At 41.5% G+C, this 19,966-nt stretch overlaps 2 protein-coding genes and 1 pseudogene across 3 annotated transcripts; 1 reads left to right on the top strand and 2 right to left on the bottom strand.

Annotated features, from left to right (window-relative positions):
• Window positions 1-194: 194 nt before the first annotated feature.
• On the top strand, window positions 195-6,503 carry LOC133890798 (uncharacterized protein At4g19900-like). 2 transcript variants are annotated; one of them, XR_009904111.1, is made up of 5 exons: window positions 195-1,467; window positions 2,541-2,690; window positions 3,733-3,870; window positions 4,218-4,351; window positions 5,893-6,034. XR_009904111.1 is itself a non-coding variant. In XM_062331355.1 (5 exons), the coding sequence occupies exons 1-5, from the start codon at window positions 317-319 to the stop codon at window positions 6,077-6,079; spliced, it is 1,821 nt and encodes a 606-aa protein (XP_062187339.1). In that variant the 5' UTR covers window positions 197-316; the 3' UTR covers window positions 6,080-6,503. The 2 variants fall into 2 exon arrangements, 1 of the variants encoding a protein (XP_062187339.1); XM_062331355.1 differs by having other exon boundaries at window positions 197-1,467; window positions 4,157-4,351; window positions 5,893-6,503.
• A 501-nt stretch (window positions 6,504-7,004) lies between these two features.
• Window positions 7,005-11,109, bottom strand: LOC133890343 (obtusifoliol 14-alpha demethylase-like; annotated as a pseudogene).
• A 4,044-nt stretch (window positions 11,110-15,153) lies between these two features.
• Window positions 15,154-19,585, bottom strand: LOC133891506 (SEC14 cytosolic factor-like). Its single transcript, XM_062332236.1, has 5 exons — window positions 19,475-19,585; window positions 18,623-18,799; window positions 18,302-18,403; window positions 15,998-16,243; window positions 15,154-15,613 (listed from the first exon to the last, which is right to left on the bottom strand). Exons 1-5 carry the CDS (start codon window positions 19,547-19,549, stop codon window positions 15,380-15,382), a joined length of 834 nt encoding a protein of 277 aa, XP_062188220.1. The 5' UTR covers window positions 19,550-19,585; the 3' UTR covers window positions 15,154-15,379.
• Window positions 19,586-19,966: the final 381 nt, after the last annotated feature.

The raw sequence follows: 19,966 nt of genomic DNA, 5'->3' as shown, positions 1-19,966 counted from the left end.
ACCACGTGTCCTTCTTCCTCTCAGATGCATGTAACAACTATTAAATCAGAGAAAAATAATATAAATTAAAATCTCATAAGAATCTTTCAATAAATTTTTTTTATAGAATTTCCTTTCGGTTGACAAAGGCTTAATTATCGCTACTACTCCCGGGTTAGTGAGGATGGTTGGTAATGCCGCGCGAACTGCGACCAGGCGTCGGCTTGGTTTGAACACGAAGAAAGAAGCACACGTCCTCGGCCCCGACTGGTGCGGGTGGAGGGGGAGGGAAAGCGGCGTCGCAACTCGCAGCGCCCCGCGCCCGCCTCGAACCGACATGTTGCCGCGCACGCACTCCCACCCGGCGCGGCGGCGCTCCGGCCTGGGCCCGCAGCTCTGCGCCGCCTCCGCGGCGCTGCTTCTGCTCCTCTCCCTCGCCGTCCTCCACTCGCGCCTCTCGTCCTCCTCCCCCTTCCCCACCAACCGCTCTCACTCCACACCCGCGGTGGACTCCAACTCCTCCGCCCTCCTCGCTGACGACGGCGCGGCCGCCGCGCTTGACCCGCTTCTCACTCTCACCACCACCGAGGGCGGCGGAGGCTCCGTCGCCAACCCCGACGACGACCGCATCGACGAGCTCGACGTGCTGGACGAGGACGCCGCCGGCGCCGACGCGGCCGATGACGTCTCCGGCTCCACCTCCGCGGCCGCCACGTCCCTCGTCTGGGACCACGCAGCCGGCGCCGCCCGCCTGCCCTTCCGCCTCCCCTCTGCCGGCAACGCCCTGCCCGCGGGGCTACCCCACCTCGACTCCCCGCGCCGGATCGCCGCGGCCGCCTTCGGATCCGACGACGAGCTGGTGGATCTGGACCTGCGGGTGGAGATCTCGTCCATTAGCAGCATCGAGGACGCGCTGCTCCTGAAGCCCACCTCTGGCGACGGCGCCGAGATGCGGCTCCGCGCCGGGTGGGCGCGCTGGCTGGAGGGGAAGGCCGACTACCTTCGGCGCGATCGGATGCTCCGCTCCAACCTGGAATCCCTCAATCCGCGCAACCACCCGCTGCTCCAGGACCCGGACAGCCCCGGCCTCACCTCACTCACCCGTGGCGACCGAATGGTGCAGCGGATGCTCCTTGCCGAGATTCAGAAGCCTGCCCCCAAGAATTTTGAGCGTCGTAGGCTCCAATCTTCTGAAAATAAGCAGGGCATGGCAGTAACTGTGAAGGAGAAGCATGGGGTGGGAAGGAGGTGGGGATACTTCCCGGGGATCGATCCACATTTGGGGTTCTCGGAGTTCATTGAGAGTTTTTTCGAGCATGGGAAGTGCTCCATGAGGGTGTTCATGGTTTGGAACAGCCCGGAGTGGGCATACGGTGTGCGGCACCAGCGTGGACTGGAGAGCCTGCTCAAGCAGCACCCAGAAGCCTGTGTAGTCATGCTATCGGAGAAGCTGGAACTGAAGTTCTTCAAGGAGTTTGTGAAGGAAGGGTATGCTCTGTTGGTACACAATTCTAGCCTCCATCTATCTAGTATGCAATTAGTGAAAGTAGCTAATTTTAGTAGCTAACTCTAAATAATAAGTCAGAGAAATGCATAATTCCAACTTGGAAACATGAAATATCTTGATTATTTTTGTGACAAATTTTGATTGGTATTGTATTATAGAACACATTGTTTAAGGATCATGTTCAGTTTAGGTATTATATGGCATTGAATCCATGCATTGGACAATGAGAAAAAGATATGATGCTATTATCACTTATTGATTGTTTTCTTAATTCTCATAGACATATGAAGTGGTCCTTAGCAAGTCCTGGTTGGTTGCCACACATCTTTTCCGGTCTAGTTTAAGTTATCACATTTCTCAAATCTCGCAAATGAGAATCTATATGCTTGATTAGCCTTTGTTGCTTGCCATTCAACTTTTAAACTTTCCTGTCACTTGATCCTTTTTTTTTTTATTTGTGCACTTTAAAATGCAATCGAATGGATGTAGTTTGTAAAGTTTGTTCAACAAGATCCACAATGTAAATTGCTTATGTGTTTACAGTCCTGTAAGAACATGGATTGCCGTGCATGGGCTAATGTAATGAGTAGTAACTTTAGTATTGGAAAGACCTTTTCTTTTGATTCCCCTTTATTTACTTTTACTGTTCTAGAAGGCGTCTGTCTAGACTTCCTAGGTGGCGCCTTGTCTCTAGTTGCCACACTCCTCCCCTTGTGCCTAGCACCTAAGTGCCACCTGCCACCCCATCGCTGGCCTAACGTCTGGCGATTTCTAGAAAGAACACTGTTTGCTGCTAGCTTGGTTGAAAGTAGTAGCTGGCAGTGTATTATTTGTAGGAACATTTATGAATTGGTCTTGTGACTATCTACTAATTGCAGGAGCCAAACCATGTGTTTTCGATTGAACCTCACTTATCATATAATTAGGATAATTCAATCATTCACTTAGAATTACATATGAATTTTTAAAACTTTACATGTTAGATACTGTAGCTTGTATGTAATTTGTATGACAACCACTAATAGATGAGCCTTGAAGTTTATTTCTCTTGCAGATATAAAGTTACTGTTGCAGTGCCGAATCTTGATGAACTTTTGGACAGCACTCCAACCCATGTATTTGCATCAGTATGGTATGAATGGCAGCAGACAGAGTATTACCCCTTGCATTACAGTGAGCTAGTACGCCTCGCTGCTCTTTACAAGTAAGACGATACAAGAACTACCGTATATAAGTGCAGAAAGTTGTTGAGTGACATGCATTGTTTGCTTTACAGTCTATCAGAAAAAAAGAATCTTGAGAGATAAGCTGCATCTTTATATTTGATCAGAAGAATCCTTAGCAGTAATGAACTCTTGGCAAAAGAATTACCTTAGGAAACAGATGAGGGGCAATTTTGTCAATCTAACACTCCATATCAGTTAAGACGTAAACGGAAATCAGCTCAGGCAGTGTAACTTGGCATGAGTAAACAACACAAAAAGGGGAAATTTGCAGCTGAAGGACTTTTCATTGTTTAGGAATAACCACAGATAATCAAGCATCTCCAGCTGTTATTTTGAAACATCACAATAAATCAGAACGATACTTAATTAAATGTTCTATTCATGTTTCACAAGCAGCAGAGAATCTAACTAACAGAGTGCTTGTTTGAGGAAAGCCTCACAACCACAAGGCTAGTACAGAAAATGTGGAATGGTGTGACTCCACAAAAATGAAAGAGATGATCCCATGATGGATTGATGGAACAACCCATCGTAGATTTAGGTGGTCTCTCTGACCAAACACAGTGTTAAAGGATGTGATTGTGCCCTCTACTTACTACCAGTAGATCACCTTATAGTTTGTGAAGTATACTTTAGCTGAGAACACTAATTCTCAGTTCTTCTAGACCCGTTCGGTTTAGTTGAGAACTTGAGATATCATCAATAAAGAATTCCTTATTTTCCCAGCTGAACAATGGTAAAGAATACGAGACTAAAACCATACATATCTGTATCAACCTTCCCATCAATAGAGAATCATTAATCCACAGATATTATTTGAGACTTTCTTTCAACAAATTAGCTTCAATCATATTTTTAATTACTGAACCAGTAGTGTGGTAAATATGTTTTCATGAATGTTGATGAGTGTGATACTGATATGTAAGAATTCAGAACAAAAATATAATCATGAGTACATTATTAGTTCCTTTTTCTTTGTGGAGAATATGATTAATTTATTTCTCTATGCTTCATATGCAGATATGGTGGAATATACATTGATTCTGATGTTATTGTACTTAAGCCTTTAACATTGTTCCGGAATTCTATCGGTGCCACAAAAGAAGTCTATAGAAACTCCAGTTTTAGTGGTGCTGTGTTAGCATTTGAAAAACAGAGGTAATAGCTGTGATTTTTATTCTGGATAAAACAATATCATTTAACCAAAAGTTTATACCACCATGTAATAGGTAACAACACAGATTAAGTCCACATCTATCAATATTCTATTGATTCACAGGAAAAGGGTCAGTATTGTGGCTGTTAGCTCCATCTTTTTCTTTTTTTACATCAAAATACTAAGAATTATTTGTAATTAGGTGCCAAATGTAAGCGGTTGAATATTTGATTATAACTACTGCTAGGTCACGGTTAGAGTTTCTCACTTAGCTTGCACTGGTTGCAGACCTTTCTTGGTGGAGTGCCTTAAGGAATTTTATTCAACATATGATGATACCCTCTTGCAGTGGAATGGTGCTGAACTTATGACGAGAGTAATAAGAAATCTATCTAGCAAAGCAGATGAAAATTTGGGGCATCTTGACATACAGTTGGAACCCTCTGTTACTTTTTACCCTATAAGTTCTACCGATATTATGAGGTATGATGTTTGCTCATCCATTTGTGCTTGCAATTACTCTTTTTGGTCAATTTTACTATTCCATGGGATAATTTTTTATATGCCACTGAAAACTTTTCCCTGATATGCCACAGAAAATGACCATATTCCTTCAATGCCACAGAAAATGACCATATTCCTTCAATGCCACTGTTCTTAAATTTTATGCCCGTCCATGCCATTGTTGACCACTTTTCTGTAGTCAAGCTGTGATGAACAAAAGAAGAAACCAATCCATGTGAGATCAATGGAAAGAGAAAGGCAACTTCAGCAGTGTATCGAGCTAATCCTGACTGGTGGCGAGCACATGCACAAGGGCTGGTCCTCATCAACCGTCTTCCCCTCACTTTCAGCACATGCACATAGATCTGGACTGCGACGGCCCTAAACCACGGCCACGGAGGAGGTGGCGCGCTGCTTGTTCACGGTTGCCCCGTTCCCTTCTTGCTCGGCACCTCCATCCTTAGCCCCCTTCTCCTCCCCCCGTCTTGCTTAGATTCTTCGCCATGCCCGAGATGTCAAAGCACGCGCACCACGCCATCATGCTGCAGTGCTCACGCTCTCTGGCTGTGATGTTGTCTCAACTTTGCCGGCTACATATGGCAGCAGGCACCACTAAGACCCGTGCCCGTTTCGTCGTAGTCCAGCGTGTGGGAGGTCAAGAACATCGTCGCTGAGGCCATCAAGGCATTCCAGCAGCGCTCGGCGCCGGCTCCATCGTTGCCGATGAAGACGACCGACTAGGACGATGGTGGCTCGCTGGCCATACCCTCGAGCCACTCTGCCGACTTCCTCGTGCTGTGGAGGGTAGTGTTCCGGTGATGGAGACCTCCAAATTCTAGCACCGCCCAAAAGGAGGAGAGTGGGGAAGAAGTAGAAGAGGGGCAGGATGGGCATTTCGAAATTTGACTCATGGCAGTGGCACTAAATGAAACATGTGTTTTCAATGGCATATCCAGAATATTCAAATTTAGTATTATACTCCCTCCAGTCATAAAAAACATGACATTTTAGACAAGGTTCAGTCAAACTTTTTAAACTGACTAACAATAGCTTTCAAAATATTTAGTTTGGAAACCTTAAAATCATATGTGTAGATTTATCTTGAAAAATGCTTTAATAATATCACAAATTTATTGCATTTTATAAATATATCATAATAGAAAATAGTGGTCAAAGCTATACATCGGAGATCATGTCTTGTCCAAAATGTCATGCATTTGTGACCGGAGGGAGTGATACTTTTACCTCATCCGATCTTTATACTAAATGGCTTTGTTAAACTTCAGTTATCTAATATTTTTTCATTCACTACAAAATGTATCCTCATTTTTTTTCATGATCCCCGATTGCATAGCTCTTTTGCCAAGTTTAACCTTTCAACTAAAGGCCCTCCCGCGCTCCTCAAATTTATTACTTACATGTATCACTTTTAAGTAATTGTTGTCTCTCAGATGTTTGGCTGGAAGTCGGGTGTACTAGATATAAATTTGATGCATACTCATCGTGATGCTGTACTGCAGATACTTCTCAGAGCCAGATAACATGGTTGAAAGAGCACAACATGATGCGCTATTTTCCAGGATTGTGAACGACTCAACCACTTTCCATCTTTGGAGTGGCATTACATCTGCGCTGGTGCCTGAATCCAACAGTCTCGTTGAGAAAATCCTTAACCGTTACTGTCTCCGTTGCCTTGATGTTTTGTAGTTGTAGCAGTCTGAAGTTCCTGCAAAGAGCTTCATTTTGGTTTAGAAGACATACAGAAGAAATTGATCAATGGGTGGGTGTGCTCAAAATGGCCGGTGGTATATTGATGAATTTCCGGGAAAACTGTAGTGACGAAATTACTGGCAGCATTGTAGATATATATATTTTTTAACAAGGCTTGTGCTGGTGCTACAAGCAAGTGCAAGCATGTTGACTTGACTAGCTATTTTACCGGTTGTCTATAGCAAATCTGCTTACTAGGAATACAGAATGCAACAGCTAAAGGTATTTGGAATCGAGAGGTTTGACTACTTCGGTGCAAATATTTCCTTTTGCACTTGTACTGATATTCTCTTTATTAAAATCTGGATGGGAAGAATATTAAGATTCATTTAAGACAGGTTATAAGAAAAAAGATTCTTTACTGAATTCCCCAAATTTGTCTAGATCTGTAGTAAGCTTTTATTTCTTTGAACGCGACTGTGTTTGAATGAACAGCGATTTGAGAACTACAAATTTAAACCGAGCATCTGCACATGATATATTGTCGAAGTCAAAGCATGTACTCAAGCTGAAGTATTTAGAATGTTGTGAATTAAGCATTTTCCAAAGACAGTGCAAGCTGAAAGCAAACTAAACATGTCCAGATTCCAGAATGGTGTGTGGCAATACATGAGGATGCACAAAGTAGAGCAAACACCAGAGCTCATCGATAACCAAAGCATATAGTGATACAACAAAACTACAGACGGTCATACAATGTCTAATGTCGTACGTAATATGCTAATGCATCCAATCCTTACTACGCGACAACAAATACTAGCATCTGCAAATATAGCATCTTAGAAAACAGAAATTCTTTCAGACTTGTACGATAACTGAACCGTTTCATGTGAAATTCCTGCTTTTCTAACAGGTCCTTATTTCAGGTTGTTGTTGGCAACTGCCGTCTCTTGTGGCTGACCATCACCTTCCAGTTGGGCCCTGGCATTACCACGCTCCAGTCTGTCTCCGGGAACGGCGACACCAGCTCCAGCACGAAGTTCCGCAGCAAATGGCTCCAAATCACCTTGATCTGCATGTACGCGAACGCCTCGCCGACGCGCGCATGCCGCCCGTCTCCGAGTGCCGTGTACGCGAACGCGCCCCCGGACCTGTCCTCCGTCCCCCACCGGGGCCGAACCGGTCGGGATCGTACTCCTCGGGTTCCTCGTAGACGTGCGGCAGCCTGTTGTGGATCACCAGCGGGCTCGCGACGGCGTGGCCCTTCGGGGCCTCATACTCGAGGCCATCCCTCGTGCGCACGGTGAAGCTCTGGCATGCGTGGCGGAGCAGCATCAGCGCCACCGGGTGGAGCCGGAGAGTCTCCTTGATACACCGGCGCTGGGTATCCATCTCCTGCAGGACGTCGTAGCCCATCCGATCCCCGTGCCGCGTGACGATACGCTCCTGCTCTTCGACGGCGACGCGCGTGTGCCTGGCGTGCGTGAGGAGCAGGGGCGAAGCTAAGCATAACTATCACAATAAAAATTTAATATAATATATAAATAATAAAGAAGTAATAATAGAAATACTTACCAAAATAAAAGATCTCATAATATTTGTTAAAATAGCATAATAAAGGTAAATAACACTGAAATTGTGAACAAAATACAATCGGTATTAGCAAAATATACTATTTAGCCTCGATAGCCTAAAAAATATGTAAAAAAAATGACTTAACATTTTTTAATGAGAGACTAAATTAAAAAGATCAAATAAAAATAATACATTACCTTCTAGTATTTTCATTCTTTCAACGCTTTAAAGCGACAAATCACAATATCATCTGTATTTTTTTATTTCTTGTTTCTCCACATAGAAAATGAGGTTATTACTTATGTATTCATCACCAACATGATTGCGCAAATACGTTTTCACAGTTTTCATAGCCAAAAAACATCTCTCAACTGTAGTAGTGGCAACAGGCAATACAAGTACTAGCTTCAAAAGCCAATAAACCAAAGGATAGCAAATATGTTTTCTTATCTCTACCATTTTTGTTAAAGCTCAACAATAGTTTGTATGTTAGAGAATCTATCATCTTCCCGCACATCAGCAATGTAAAGAGAAAGAAGATGGTTAAGTTCCTCAATTCTTCAAAATCAAAATCATTGAGATATAATTTAGTTAGGCTTATCAAACTCTCCACATTGAAATTATGAAATAAATGTCTTGGATTGAAAGCAGCCGAGCAAGCAAGTAGTTGAGAGGTCGTCTCATTGAAACAACTATCAAGCTCTAGAAGTAGCAAATCAAGAACGTCATTAAAGCAATTAACTTCAAAATGATGCTTGTTGGTAATTTCAGATTTTTGCCTTGGCTTCTTTGGGTTAATATATGTTTCATCCATTTCCAGCTTGAAAATATCATGTTTGTCAAAAAATACATACACTTCATATAAGACTTTCTCCCATCCGTCTCTTCTAAGTTCATCCAAATAGCTTCTAGTTACTTTCACACAGTTAATAGCATTAATAATATCTTGATCTTTCTATTGCAATGTAATTGAAAAGGTATTTGCGATCAATAAAATAGTCAACATGAGATGCAAATAGAAGACAAATACAAAAGACTCAAAGTACACTTGAAGACCATATGCTTGTTCTTTATATTTTCCGTCCCTGTTTCTTTCTCCACAAATTAAGAGTGTGAGGTTGCAATAATTACCTTCTTACCACTTCTTTGAGATTAGGATGGTAAGTAGTTTTTTTCTTTCCTTTTGCCTGGATCAAATTGGATATCCTTTTCCCAATTGATATCTTGTAGATCTTAATTTATAGCATCGGTATCTTGTTGACAAGAATTCCCAACATTAGTAGCATCATCTGACGCTTTCCTTTTCAACCTCTTTCCATAAGTTTACTCGTCATCACACATTATTCAAAAACTAAATTACATTATTCAACATAAAAAAATAAATTGATCAAGCATCCATAAACATTAAGCAGATAAGCTTACTTGATATTTTTATATAACTGTATCTGAGTTCTGTTCTCAAAGGAGTCAAAAGTCCCAATTCCTCTCCTTCAATCTTATCTTTGCAATTCGCAAAACCCCAATTGTAAACCCTAACCCTACAATGTAATTGAAAAGAGGAGAATTAGTAACCAATTAAGTGAACACTACCTTATTTGCTTGAAAGAAATCAACTTGCATCAAAATTATTAAAATTATCGGTTATTAAAAAATAGATAGTTCAAAGTATCCGTATCTTCCAATTCTTTGAATTAGCAGTATGTATGCACCTTCACCTTGTATCCAAGTCTTCAATAAGACTTCACAATATCTATAATGACACTATCTTATTCTCTGCAGTAACAGAGTTGCCAAAGGCTAGGGAGAAAACGATTGCTATGCATTATAGTAACTGGCAGTTACACAACGGAAGCGGGAAATCATTATTTTTCTACTAAGTTGGTTACCGTTAGTTCTGGATAGGAGTACTTGTTAAGTTGTTATGCCATAACTCACTAACTGATTCTTATAAAAAATGATCCCAACTAAATATGTGTCTCTACTCAGTACTTCTAAGGGAAAAAGGAAATGCAATAGTCCTAAAATAGCTTCACATAATATTAGGGTTAATAGTTGCATCATCAGTCAGTTAAATTAAAACTTTAGAAACATGAACTTAGTAATTTAAATAACTGGAATTATTGAAAAAGTAACAGCACGACAATAATCTGCACCTTTCTCTAACAATTTAAGTTTTGGATGAAACTATCAGTGCATTTACTTCATACAGTACCAAGACAGATGGAGATCTTAAACCGGAGGCATCATTGGATTCATCTATTAGAGAAGACCGGGAGTCCAATCGGGCACGAGGGAGGACCGGGAGGGACTCATCGTACCTTAGATAGGGCGGAGGAGGCAGCTGTCGACGAGGATCCCGAGCGGCGGTGCAGTCTCCTCTTCGAGCTCCTGATCGCCCTTGGCCGTTCGACTCCTGATAGTACAGAGGCGGAGCGTCGGAGGAGCTGAGTGGGCAACACGTGACAGCAGGCCTAGGCTGGGCGGATGGCCGGATGGGCCAGTTGGCTAAGGCGCTGAGTTGAGCACTCTGGCTCGAACAGCCCTGATGCACAAGATGTTTGAACCTTGACGCATATAAGCTAAAAATGAGCCTAAATACTAGTTTTTTTTGACCCTGGTACCATTGCAGAAGGGTGGCTCACTGGGCTTCGCCCCTGGTGAGGAGGCGTGAACCGGTCTAGGTGCTCGTGCTGGAGCTTGTGTGCTGCCCCACGAGAGCGCGGAGACGAGCATCCCGGCGACCTCCGTCTCCGTCGTGCCTCGTCCGTCCTTGTACCGAGAGTCGATTAGGCACTGCAGCATGTCATGGTTGTCGTCGGCCATGGCTGTCGTTGCGGCTCTTGCAGGACCTGACGATCTCGGTGAATATTTTGTAGGGGATCGGCAGGTGAGGGAAAAGGATCGTGACGAGGCGCATGCCGTCGTTGAGCTCGCGGAGCAGCGCCGTGACCTCGCTGAACATCTTCTCCCGAACCGCAGCACCGAACAGGCACCTGCTGGCGATGAGCGTCACGAGGTGCTCTAGCTCGTGCTTCAGATCGACCGTGCCGGACTGTTCCCATCTCGCGAAGTGACTCTGCAGAATACAAGCACGTTCGTAAACATAAGAATTGAACAGTTCAATTCCTTTACGAAGTTTCATCCGTTCCAAATAGACCCTTGTGTACCTCGACTTCACGGATCATGAGGTCAACATAGGTCCCCAACTTCACCGGCTTCATGGCGTCGCCGAAGAATCGAAACTGCTCGTGTCGTGTGGCGTAATCGACGTCAAAGGCAACGCCAGGGCCAAAGGTGGGGATGGTGAACTGAGAGACCTCGTCCTGGCTGATCACCGAGTCCAACCCCCGGTAGAAATGGTTCGACACGTCTGGTCCGATCAGGAAGGTCACCTTGAGATGAAACAAGCGCTCGGTGAAGACGCTGGCCATCTTTGCGTAGCAGTCGCGGATCAACGCAGTGAATGTTTCGAAAGTTTAACCGAAATCTTGTCTAAATATCAAGTATTTTTACTAGAATTCTAGTAGCTAGACACAAATATCAGGAATTCTTGAAGCTGGACACATGATGCTAGATGACACAATGGCTGCTACAGCCGATCGTTGGAGAAGCTAGATGTTAGGGGAGTGGTGCTACCATATTGGCTCCCAATCGTTGTCTTCAGCCACAACAGTTAACTCCAAAGGCAAAGGAGCAAGGTTAATATCGCGACAGATATATTTTCAGTATACTCTGTAGCGATAAGGTCGAATGGCGTATGGCAGAGGACCGAAGGTCCGGAGATGCAAGCGATGATCCCGAAAGGAGCATATGAGGAAAGGAACATTGAAGGGTGAAAGCGATAGCGAAACCCGAAAAGTGAAGCCCATATGTGAGGCGAAGGCCGAAACCAGGTGAAGAGTAGAGACCGAAGCCGGAAGATGAAGAGATACCACGATGCCTAAAGGACGAATGGATAAACTGAAGCTTGGAGGACAAAGGACGAAGAGATACAATGAAGCCCGAAGGACGAAAGGATGCAACAAAAAGACATTCGACAAGAGAACGGATGACTACCCCAAGAAGATCCTGTGGGTTAACAAGAATCTGGTGAGAAGAGGACTGGAAGTAATTCGCCAGCACCCCCAAAGGGAGACCCGTCGTGGGTCCCTTGTGACACTTGTCGGGCTCACTTAGGTTAGGGCTTTGTAAATGTACTTGACTATAATGTTCAATAATATTCTGGAATTATTTCTAGTGTCAAGTGGAATATTCTTGTAGATAAGGAACACAAATGTAATGATCATTGGGGTGGTTGATGTATAACTATAAATACTCCCACCTAACTGATGTAATATAAAAAAATAATCATTACACTCACTATTATGAGTCCATTGTTTATTGTGTTGCGATCAAGATCCCAACATTTTATGTTTTTATGTTGTCCGTGGGGATCGAACCTACGGCCATGTGGTGATCATCATGCCACCGAAGATTAGGAAGGGAAAAGCATAGGAAGCCGACGATGCCGAAGGCAGTTTGGTCACTCCTTTGCAGCAAGGAGAGGCCATGGAGGCAGAAGGGGCTGGAGCTTTGGCTTAGGCACCCTGAGTTGAAGTCCCTAGAGTCGGTAGAGTCGGAGAAGGTGGAACTAGAACATCCGAAGCGATTGCACTGGCACTCAAGAGGATCAAGCAACCACGCCAGATGTTTGAGAGGATCGTGTGGTTGCGCCTGACGTTCAAGGGGACCACAAAGCCGAAGCCCATGAAGGTAAAAACACTCAATACAAATGTCAAGTAGAGAAAGCGAATAAGCAGATTCAAGAGCTATGCGAAGAACTCAGATCCCTTTGCCAGTCCATGTGACAATGGTGACCATCGCACCACTTCGACCACCACTACCCCTCAAGATCAGTTTCTAGAGATGGAGAGCGAAGTGAGATGAGTAGTGGAGTGAGGGAGATGGGCTTAGGATTTATAAAAGGATTATCACTATCGGTTTGAAATACGATCCGATTCGTATTGGCTCAAGTATTGTTCTATCGGTTAGCATACAAACCAATAGTGATACTTTACTTCTACTTCTAGCTACAAACCGGTAATGATACTTCACTCCTGGTTCGTAGCTAGAACCTGCAATGATAGTTGACAACTATTACTATGGGTTCTTAACGGCTCAAGATTAGATTGTCGATTAAGCTTTTCAACCAGTAGCGATAACTTATCACTACCGGTTATCTTCAAACATATAGTAAAAAGGTGATAGAGATGAGTCTTTCTATAGTCGTGATTATAGAACACCGCACAGGCTTACATGGACGTCCTCTCCTCCAAGCGATCCCGAGATGGATGAATTGGTGTAGTTGGCGGGTAAATGCTTGATCCTCAGCTGACATGGACTACTAGGGCTTAATTTTCTGAAGAGACACATGCAGGCAAATAAATATGATAGTGTTGGTGATATGGGCATTACAGTGCTTCCTCCTTTCCAAATTCAATTTATTTTACTCTTTTATAAAGTTTTTTAAAAATGAAAGCTTTATTAACTCTCAACATTATATCGAGGCGATACAACCGCATAAGAGTTTCCTCCTAGCCTCTATATTACTAAGATGCACACAGCCAAAACAAGATAAAACAAAATGCCAAAAACTATTTGGGAATCTAAGAAGCCAAAAAAAAAAAACTTTTTAAGCACAATTATTGTGATTGATTTTCATACGTATCCTAGACTATCGTCCAAACTGGCTAAAGAGCTCTCTGGATACTCGCTCCAATCATGTTGTTGTGGTAGTAACTAGCTCGTGATGCTCCTACCAATGTAACATAGACCATGAGCAGAATCAGTGTGTACATGAAAAAATAATTTGCAATACATAAATAAATTTCTTCTTATTAAAGACAATAGCATTTAGGCACAACCATATGGACCAATAGAAGGTGACTGCTATGCCTGCATATTGGCTTTCAATTTTTTTACTAATACCCTGAAGCCAATTAATAAACATATTCGGTACACTTGGTGTGTAGAGATTTAAGACCACCTGGACTATGAACCATGCAGAACGGGTGAAGCAACAATCGTAGAAGAGGTACTTAATTGTCTCCTTTTTTATGACAAAAACAATAATTATGATTCCCTAATCATTGTGTTTTAATCAGGTAATCTTACGTTAAAAAAATTCCTTTATGACGGTAACAAAGAAATATTTTTATTTTTATGGTATTTTAAGCTTCTATATTGAGCTATTTGTTATTGGCTCGTCACCTCACAAAAGAGCCTTATATAGGGAGTTGATAAAAAAACTTTATAGATCGGTTTAGGCTTCATTGGAACTCGTCTCGTTCGTGTTCCAAGATGATATTGGTAAGGCGTGTCAATAAATCAGGCCATGCTACCCATTTTTGGCCATCTAGATCCTGTCTGAAGGTTATGTTTGGGGTATTGGTCTGTAGGGTCGAAGACACTGTCTCTTGTTGATTCACGCTATAGTGTAAAGTTAGGGGGGTATTGGTCTCTTAGGAGCGAATTGTCCAGTCAAATGTCCTCTCAGAATCTGATTTTGAAACCGTTCTTTACATTGAAGGTACCATAGTAGAACACGATGTATTTTACTTTCATCAGTTTATCCCAAAAGTGAGAGTCACCTAGTTTGTTGTCGATATGTGAAAGTGATTTAGACCCATATATCTGTTACATTGCAAATTTTGCTAAGCCTATCCTCAGTTTAGTAGTTTATATAACTATTTGGAAAAGAGAGCGATGTTTTGGATATTGAGATCCTAGATTTTTAGTCCACCTTGGTCCTTGGGTTTGTAAAGTACTTTCCATCTTGCCAAGTAGTTCTTTTTTTTTTCTATCACTTTGCTAGTAGAATTTAGAGTGAAAGTAGCCAAACCTTTTGAGTTCCCCATGTGGGATATGGAAAGACATCATGTATATGGGTCTACAGCTAAGGACTGAGTTTAAAAGAACTAGCTTGCTACCCGTAGTTAGGTACTTAGCCTTCTAACTGCTCAACCTTTTTCTCAATATGATTCTTCTACTCCTTTTCAGTCCAAATTCCTGAGTGTGCGGTAGTGAACAAGGGACACCTAGATAGCGCAAGGGTGGCTCATCCTTTGCACATCCAAATATCTGTGTGTATTGGTTGTTTTTGTCTTGTGCCGTATTGAAACAGAACAATTCACTCTTATGAAAGTTGATTTTTAGACTTGAGAGCTGCTGAAATGAGAGAGCAAATAGACATATGAAGATATAAATAGACATATATTTTAGTCGGTTATGGTTATAGTTTTACAAACTATGGAGGTTTCATCAACATTTCGAAACTTGTTCCACTTCTTCCCACTCATTGTAATTCATTTTCTTCAACACCTTCTTCTCCATCACCCCCTTACATACATCACGCCACTGCCTGTTCAGACTTAGACTTCATTTATGACCAGATTCCTTATGTCTCAGTGTTACAAACTGCATGTTCTCTTTTCGCATAGAAATTTGTGCTAAGGGCATATCCCAACATTTCTGTTATATGAGAACTCGACAAAACAAATCATGAACAATATCAGGGAGATCTTTAACGATTAACCTCCTATGCATTCATAATTATCTAACTTAATTTATTTGATCCATGTCTTGGTGCATGTATACAAACAAAGTTTCAGTCTCATTCGTCCAGCTTAGCTGTTGACAGTGGAGATCATGTACTCTTTTCAAGGAACTCGAATTCATTCGTGGTCAAGAAGAGGTGTTGCAATTTGCAGGCATCCGAGCTCCCCTTATCTGATCTCGCCTTCTCATTCTCTCAGCATACTTGATAATATCAAGGTCATCTGTGTTTCTTCCTCCAAACGCAGACTCCACCTTGTCTAGGTCAAACATATCTGCCAATATCCTCTGGCTCTCTGAATTGTTGGTGTACACAAATTTCACTTTCTCATTCAACGTTGGCTCGATGAAGTGCTTCAATATCTGCAAAAGGCAAAGCATGCTACATCGTACTAACATCTTCACTAAAAAATTGTTGAATCAAAACAGAAAAGGTTACTATGTTGATTTAATCACGTATAAGTTCATAGAAAGTGAAGGTAACGCTGCAAGGATACATCATCATGTTCAGTTCTAAAACCCAATCCCAAACATATGATGATGAACACGACGTTGTCTCCAATAAGCACCTTTGACATCATTTTTCATTGTAATATACTCATAACGGAACTATTGTTACAATATTTATATGACCAAGCTAATCAGTCTTGTGCAAACCAGTGAACAACGTCAGATATGCTTGACCAATATATATTCTAAAATGTTTAGATTTCAGAAAAGGAGTATATGGTTAATGTTCACGAATACCTTCCAGAAGGATTCAAAAATCCTCGGTGGGTTGCTAAGAATTGCGGCTGCAACCAACCCTGGATAATAGTTCTGAATTATGTACAAAGATTCACGGGCCTCCCGTAGTGGCGTAGATGATAGTGTCCAACCTCGGAAGTCACACATCCAAACAACATTATCTTCTTGTGCGTCTTCTGAGTCCATGGCTATATTTTCCAGGTTATACACTAGGTGCTTAATTTGTTCCTTTGCTTTAGTTATGCTCTGTTACACAAGTGAACTTTAGTAAATAAGATGCAGATACGAAGTTTACAGAACGGGTTACATAAAAAAGAATCGAAGTTGTATACCTAATGAACTATTTTACATAGGATGACCAAACAGAAGTCAGAACTACTGCCAGAGCATTATAGTAACTCAAAGTAAACTAGAGGATCACATGCATGGATTGGCATTCTGTGTGCTAGTCAAAGGGTGACTTGAAATCATATTCGTACTAGGACTAAAAAAAGTGTGCTATTAAGACTCTTATCCTACTAGGATGTGAACAGTGAAGTCCAAATCTAGCAGTAGGACTCCAACTTGCATGATGGTAGGACATGTAGTGGGCTATATATACGAAAGGTGGAGGCCATTGCAAACATGCCGACAAGATAATAATCTAGACGAAGTAAAAAAAAAAAAGAGCGCTTGAGAGTATTTTTTAAAAATGGAAGATTTATTGGTTCTCATCGTTACATCAAGAGGACCGAATAAGATTTTGCCCACATTATCTGTATAACTCGAATGCATATAGCTAAACCGGAATCAAGAGGCTACAGAATACAAGGTAAAACAATTTCAAACAAGAGGAAAAAAAACGAAAAAAGGCTATGGTGAAGAGGCGTCGAGTCTTAATCTATACTACCCTCCAAACTGGGTAAATTAAGATTTCCGATCCCAGGCCACCTGCTCCAGCTGGGCACATGCCATCGCCAATATTTTGCGCTTGAGAGTATTAGAGGCTAAATAATTTTTTGCCACTAGACTATTTGTATAGGGCAAGAAACTGTTGAGGGAGCTTGACCAAAGTTTCAAGGGGGCAAAGAACAAAGAAAAATCAAAAGTATTCAAGTGATAAACCATAATACTAACATATGGTATAACTTATAGCTATCAATGAGCAGTACATTGACATTTCTCATACTTAGATCAAAATACATATTCAAATGAGATTAATAGATCATAGAAATGATTCTAAAATGGAATACTATGTATAGCAGCATGGGATGCATACCTAGTGCTAATTTATTTTTGACCAAAATGTTGGGGGGCTACGTACCAGGTTGTCTGAGCTTAAGCTCGATCCCTATAAGAAACTAAGGGCATGAACAATGCTAGATATTTATAGCTAGATGTTTAAAGAAAGAGAGTGTTAATCATCTATATAAAAATTATAATTTCCAATGCAAACAAATATTTCATATGCTTAAATATGGTTAACTATCTTGTTAACACTAATATAAATAGTGGTGCTTAAGTAAGCATTTTACTATACCTTCCATCTAAGTACAAATGCTACTACAGTTGAGAAAAAAAACTAGTTTTTTTTCCATAAACACCTCATCTAAACACCTATTTTACATGCTCTAAGGATCCTAAAAGTTTGTGACGGTTCTATGAGAGCAACAATCTCATAGTCTTAATTTAGAGTCATGCTTAAATAATTGCAGTCAGCTACACTTCTACTAAATTCGTCTATGACATTCTTGATATCGTGCACGCTCGTACTATATCTCACAACGAATCGTGACCTAAGGGCTACAATGGCACAATGCATAATAAGGGGTACCAGAATGTAACACGTATATAGATAAAATATTTGTGGTTTCTTTATTAGATACAGAATATATGATTTCCTTAAGTTTTTAAAGGGAAAACAACATTGATTCTACAGTGTTGTTTTGTATATCGATGTGGTCTCTAAAACGTAAAGCTAACCAACAATTTTCATTGTAATATGTCTACAAAACCAGATGAAGTCATGAGTCATGACACAGGAATGTTATTTTACACAAATATACTTTTACCAATTTATCATACTCATATGCATAAATGTGATTTCGTCAAAGTTAAAATAGTTTGATATATGGTTTTTAGTTTTGGAGGGCACAAGTATTTTATTTGGTGTGTAAAAATTAACTGTGTAGATTTCAGCCCCTAAGCTACTGTATTACTCCGTATTTTGCAATCGGGCCTAGAAAACAACGGTTTCTTTCTATCCTATATTATGTTGGACAAGTATAGCTAGAGATATGTTGGATCCTAACTATTGAAACTGACCTTTATTGACGTCTTTATGACGACCACAGTTCGTCCATTCTTGTCGACATAGTCCGGTATATATGCTCTCCGAGCCTCGTTCTCCCAGCCAGCGAGGTCATCCTAATGTTGATTCCATGCAGACCATGGTTTTTGTTATAACTAATGTAGAGTATAATATCGAATGCAAGGAGTACATAAGATTTGATCAAACTAGCTAGGGCCTGTTTGTACTGCATTTTGGAACTCTGCTAAAATTTGAACTAGAACTCAAGTTACCAATTGCAAGAGATATATATCTCTTATCCAAACACCCGTATATTATGGCTTAGATTGAATTACCCAACAGATTTTGTCTGGCTTGAACTGACGCCTCCACTTGACTGCTTCTTTCAGAACCTTGGTCGCTTGCTCCGTGCTCCATTTCCTTGCTCGGAGGAACCGGCGGATGGTGCCGTCCGTCAGGAAGCCCGGCATCTCCGTCGGCAGTTCGCCCAGCAGCTCCCGAACCTCATATATCTGCAGGTTCACATCAAGTCATCAACATAATTGAGACGGGATTCAGGTAACATCGGTTGTAGATTGTAGATACTCGGTTTGATCAATACCCCATTTTCGTAATTTGGTTGGTGACGACGACTGAATTTTTTCAAAACGCATGCAAATCGGAAAATGCGATTTACGATAATTTTGCAGACGAACTCATAAATCTGAAGGTATATTCCTCTATTGATCTTGCGCCCTTAAACAAATTCCTACTTAAAAAGTTCTACCTCTTTTGTAGGTTATATATAAGTATACACATTGACTCCCAGTTTATTTATGCTTTAGCTGTCGAACACTCATGAGATGATAGCAGTAGCATATAGTATGCGATTGGAGTAGGCAATCAAAGCGATCTTGGTCAGATATGGATGAATCATTAATGCATCACCATAATATCGCTAGTTTCTAGTTTACTCTTTCATAGGAGGTTTTCTTTGTGTTTTCGGTTTTTTCCTTTTTTCTTTCGAGTTGTGTGCATCAGATCGAAAACAAACTCTTATGTGTTTCTATATCCTTATTATGATGATGAGAATTAATAAAACTTCTTTTATAAAAAAAATCCTACTTGCAAAAAAGGGCAGTGAGCTGTAACCACTGTGTTCTATAAAACCCTAGATGTAAAGCGTAAACGGCATAGTATTCTGTAACCTTTCGCTGTTGTTCTTCTGAAGACGCTGCTTTTTGCTGCGTCGATTCACGCCTGGTCTTGAGCAGATAACTCATGGCTTGCGAGCTCTGGGCGGAGCAAGCTAGCTGCAGACGTCGAGGAAGAAACCGGGCTACCTTGCCCTGGATTTATAGAATTCCCGGACAGACAAGTTGGGTAGGTAGCAGTTGAAGCAGCCATAATGGATTAGATGTGACGGCCGGGAGGGGAGCAGTGAATGTGTTGAACATCATGCACATGAGCCTCTGCCTTGTTCTGGACACGTTCCAGGATTATGCCGTTCGTACCTTATGGGCGATTGATTTTTTCTATCCTAGCAGATGACGTACGCCCAAATAACACTCTATCAAAGTTTCTCGTCTATTTGTCACTCAAACACGGTTTGAATCTGGTTTCCTATCGTGTACAGCAACTTTCCCATTGTAAATAGTAACCATAAGCTAAAAAAAAAGATGAAAAGTTGAGTTAATTTG

This window comes from Phragmites australis, chromosome 14, assembly GCF_958298935.1.
Source record: "Phragmites australis chromosome 14, lpPhrAust1.1, whole genome shotgun sequence".
NCBI lineage: Eukaryota > Viridiplantae > Streptophyta > Magnoliopsida > Poales > Poaceae > Phragmites > Phragmites australis.
The sequence above is the reverse complement of the archived record's forward strand: the minus strand, read 5'-3'. Positions and strand labels throughout refer to the sequence as shown.

Coding starts and splice junctions, on each gene's coding strand:
- LOC133891506 (XM_062332236.1), bottom strand. CDS start 19,549: ATGAGTTATCTGCTCAAGACCAGGCGTGAATCGACGCAGCAAAAAGCA. Junction 18,800..19,474: donor CAGAAGAACAACAGCGAAAG/GTTACAGAATAC, acceptor GTGAACCTGCAG/ATATATGAGGTTCGGGAGCT. Junction 16,244..18,301: donor TCATAAAGACGTCAATAAAG/GTCAGTTTCAAT, acceptor CTTGTGTAACAG/AGCATAACTAAAGCAAAGGA.
- LOC133890798 (XM_062331355.1), top strand. CDS start 317: ATGTTGCCGCGCACGCACTCCCACCCGGCGCGGCGGCGCTCCGGCCTG. Junction 2,691..3,732: donor CGCCTCGCTGCTCTTTACAA/GTAAGACGATAC, acceptor CTTCATATGCAG/ATATGGTGGAATATACATTG. Junction 3,871..4,156: donor TTAGCATTTGAAAAACAGAG/GTAATAGCTGTG, acceptor CACTGGTTGCAG/ACCTTTCTTGGTGGAGTGCC.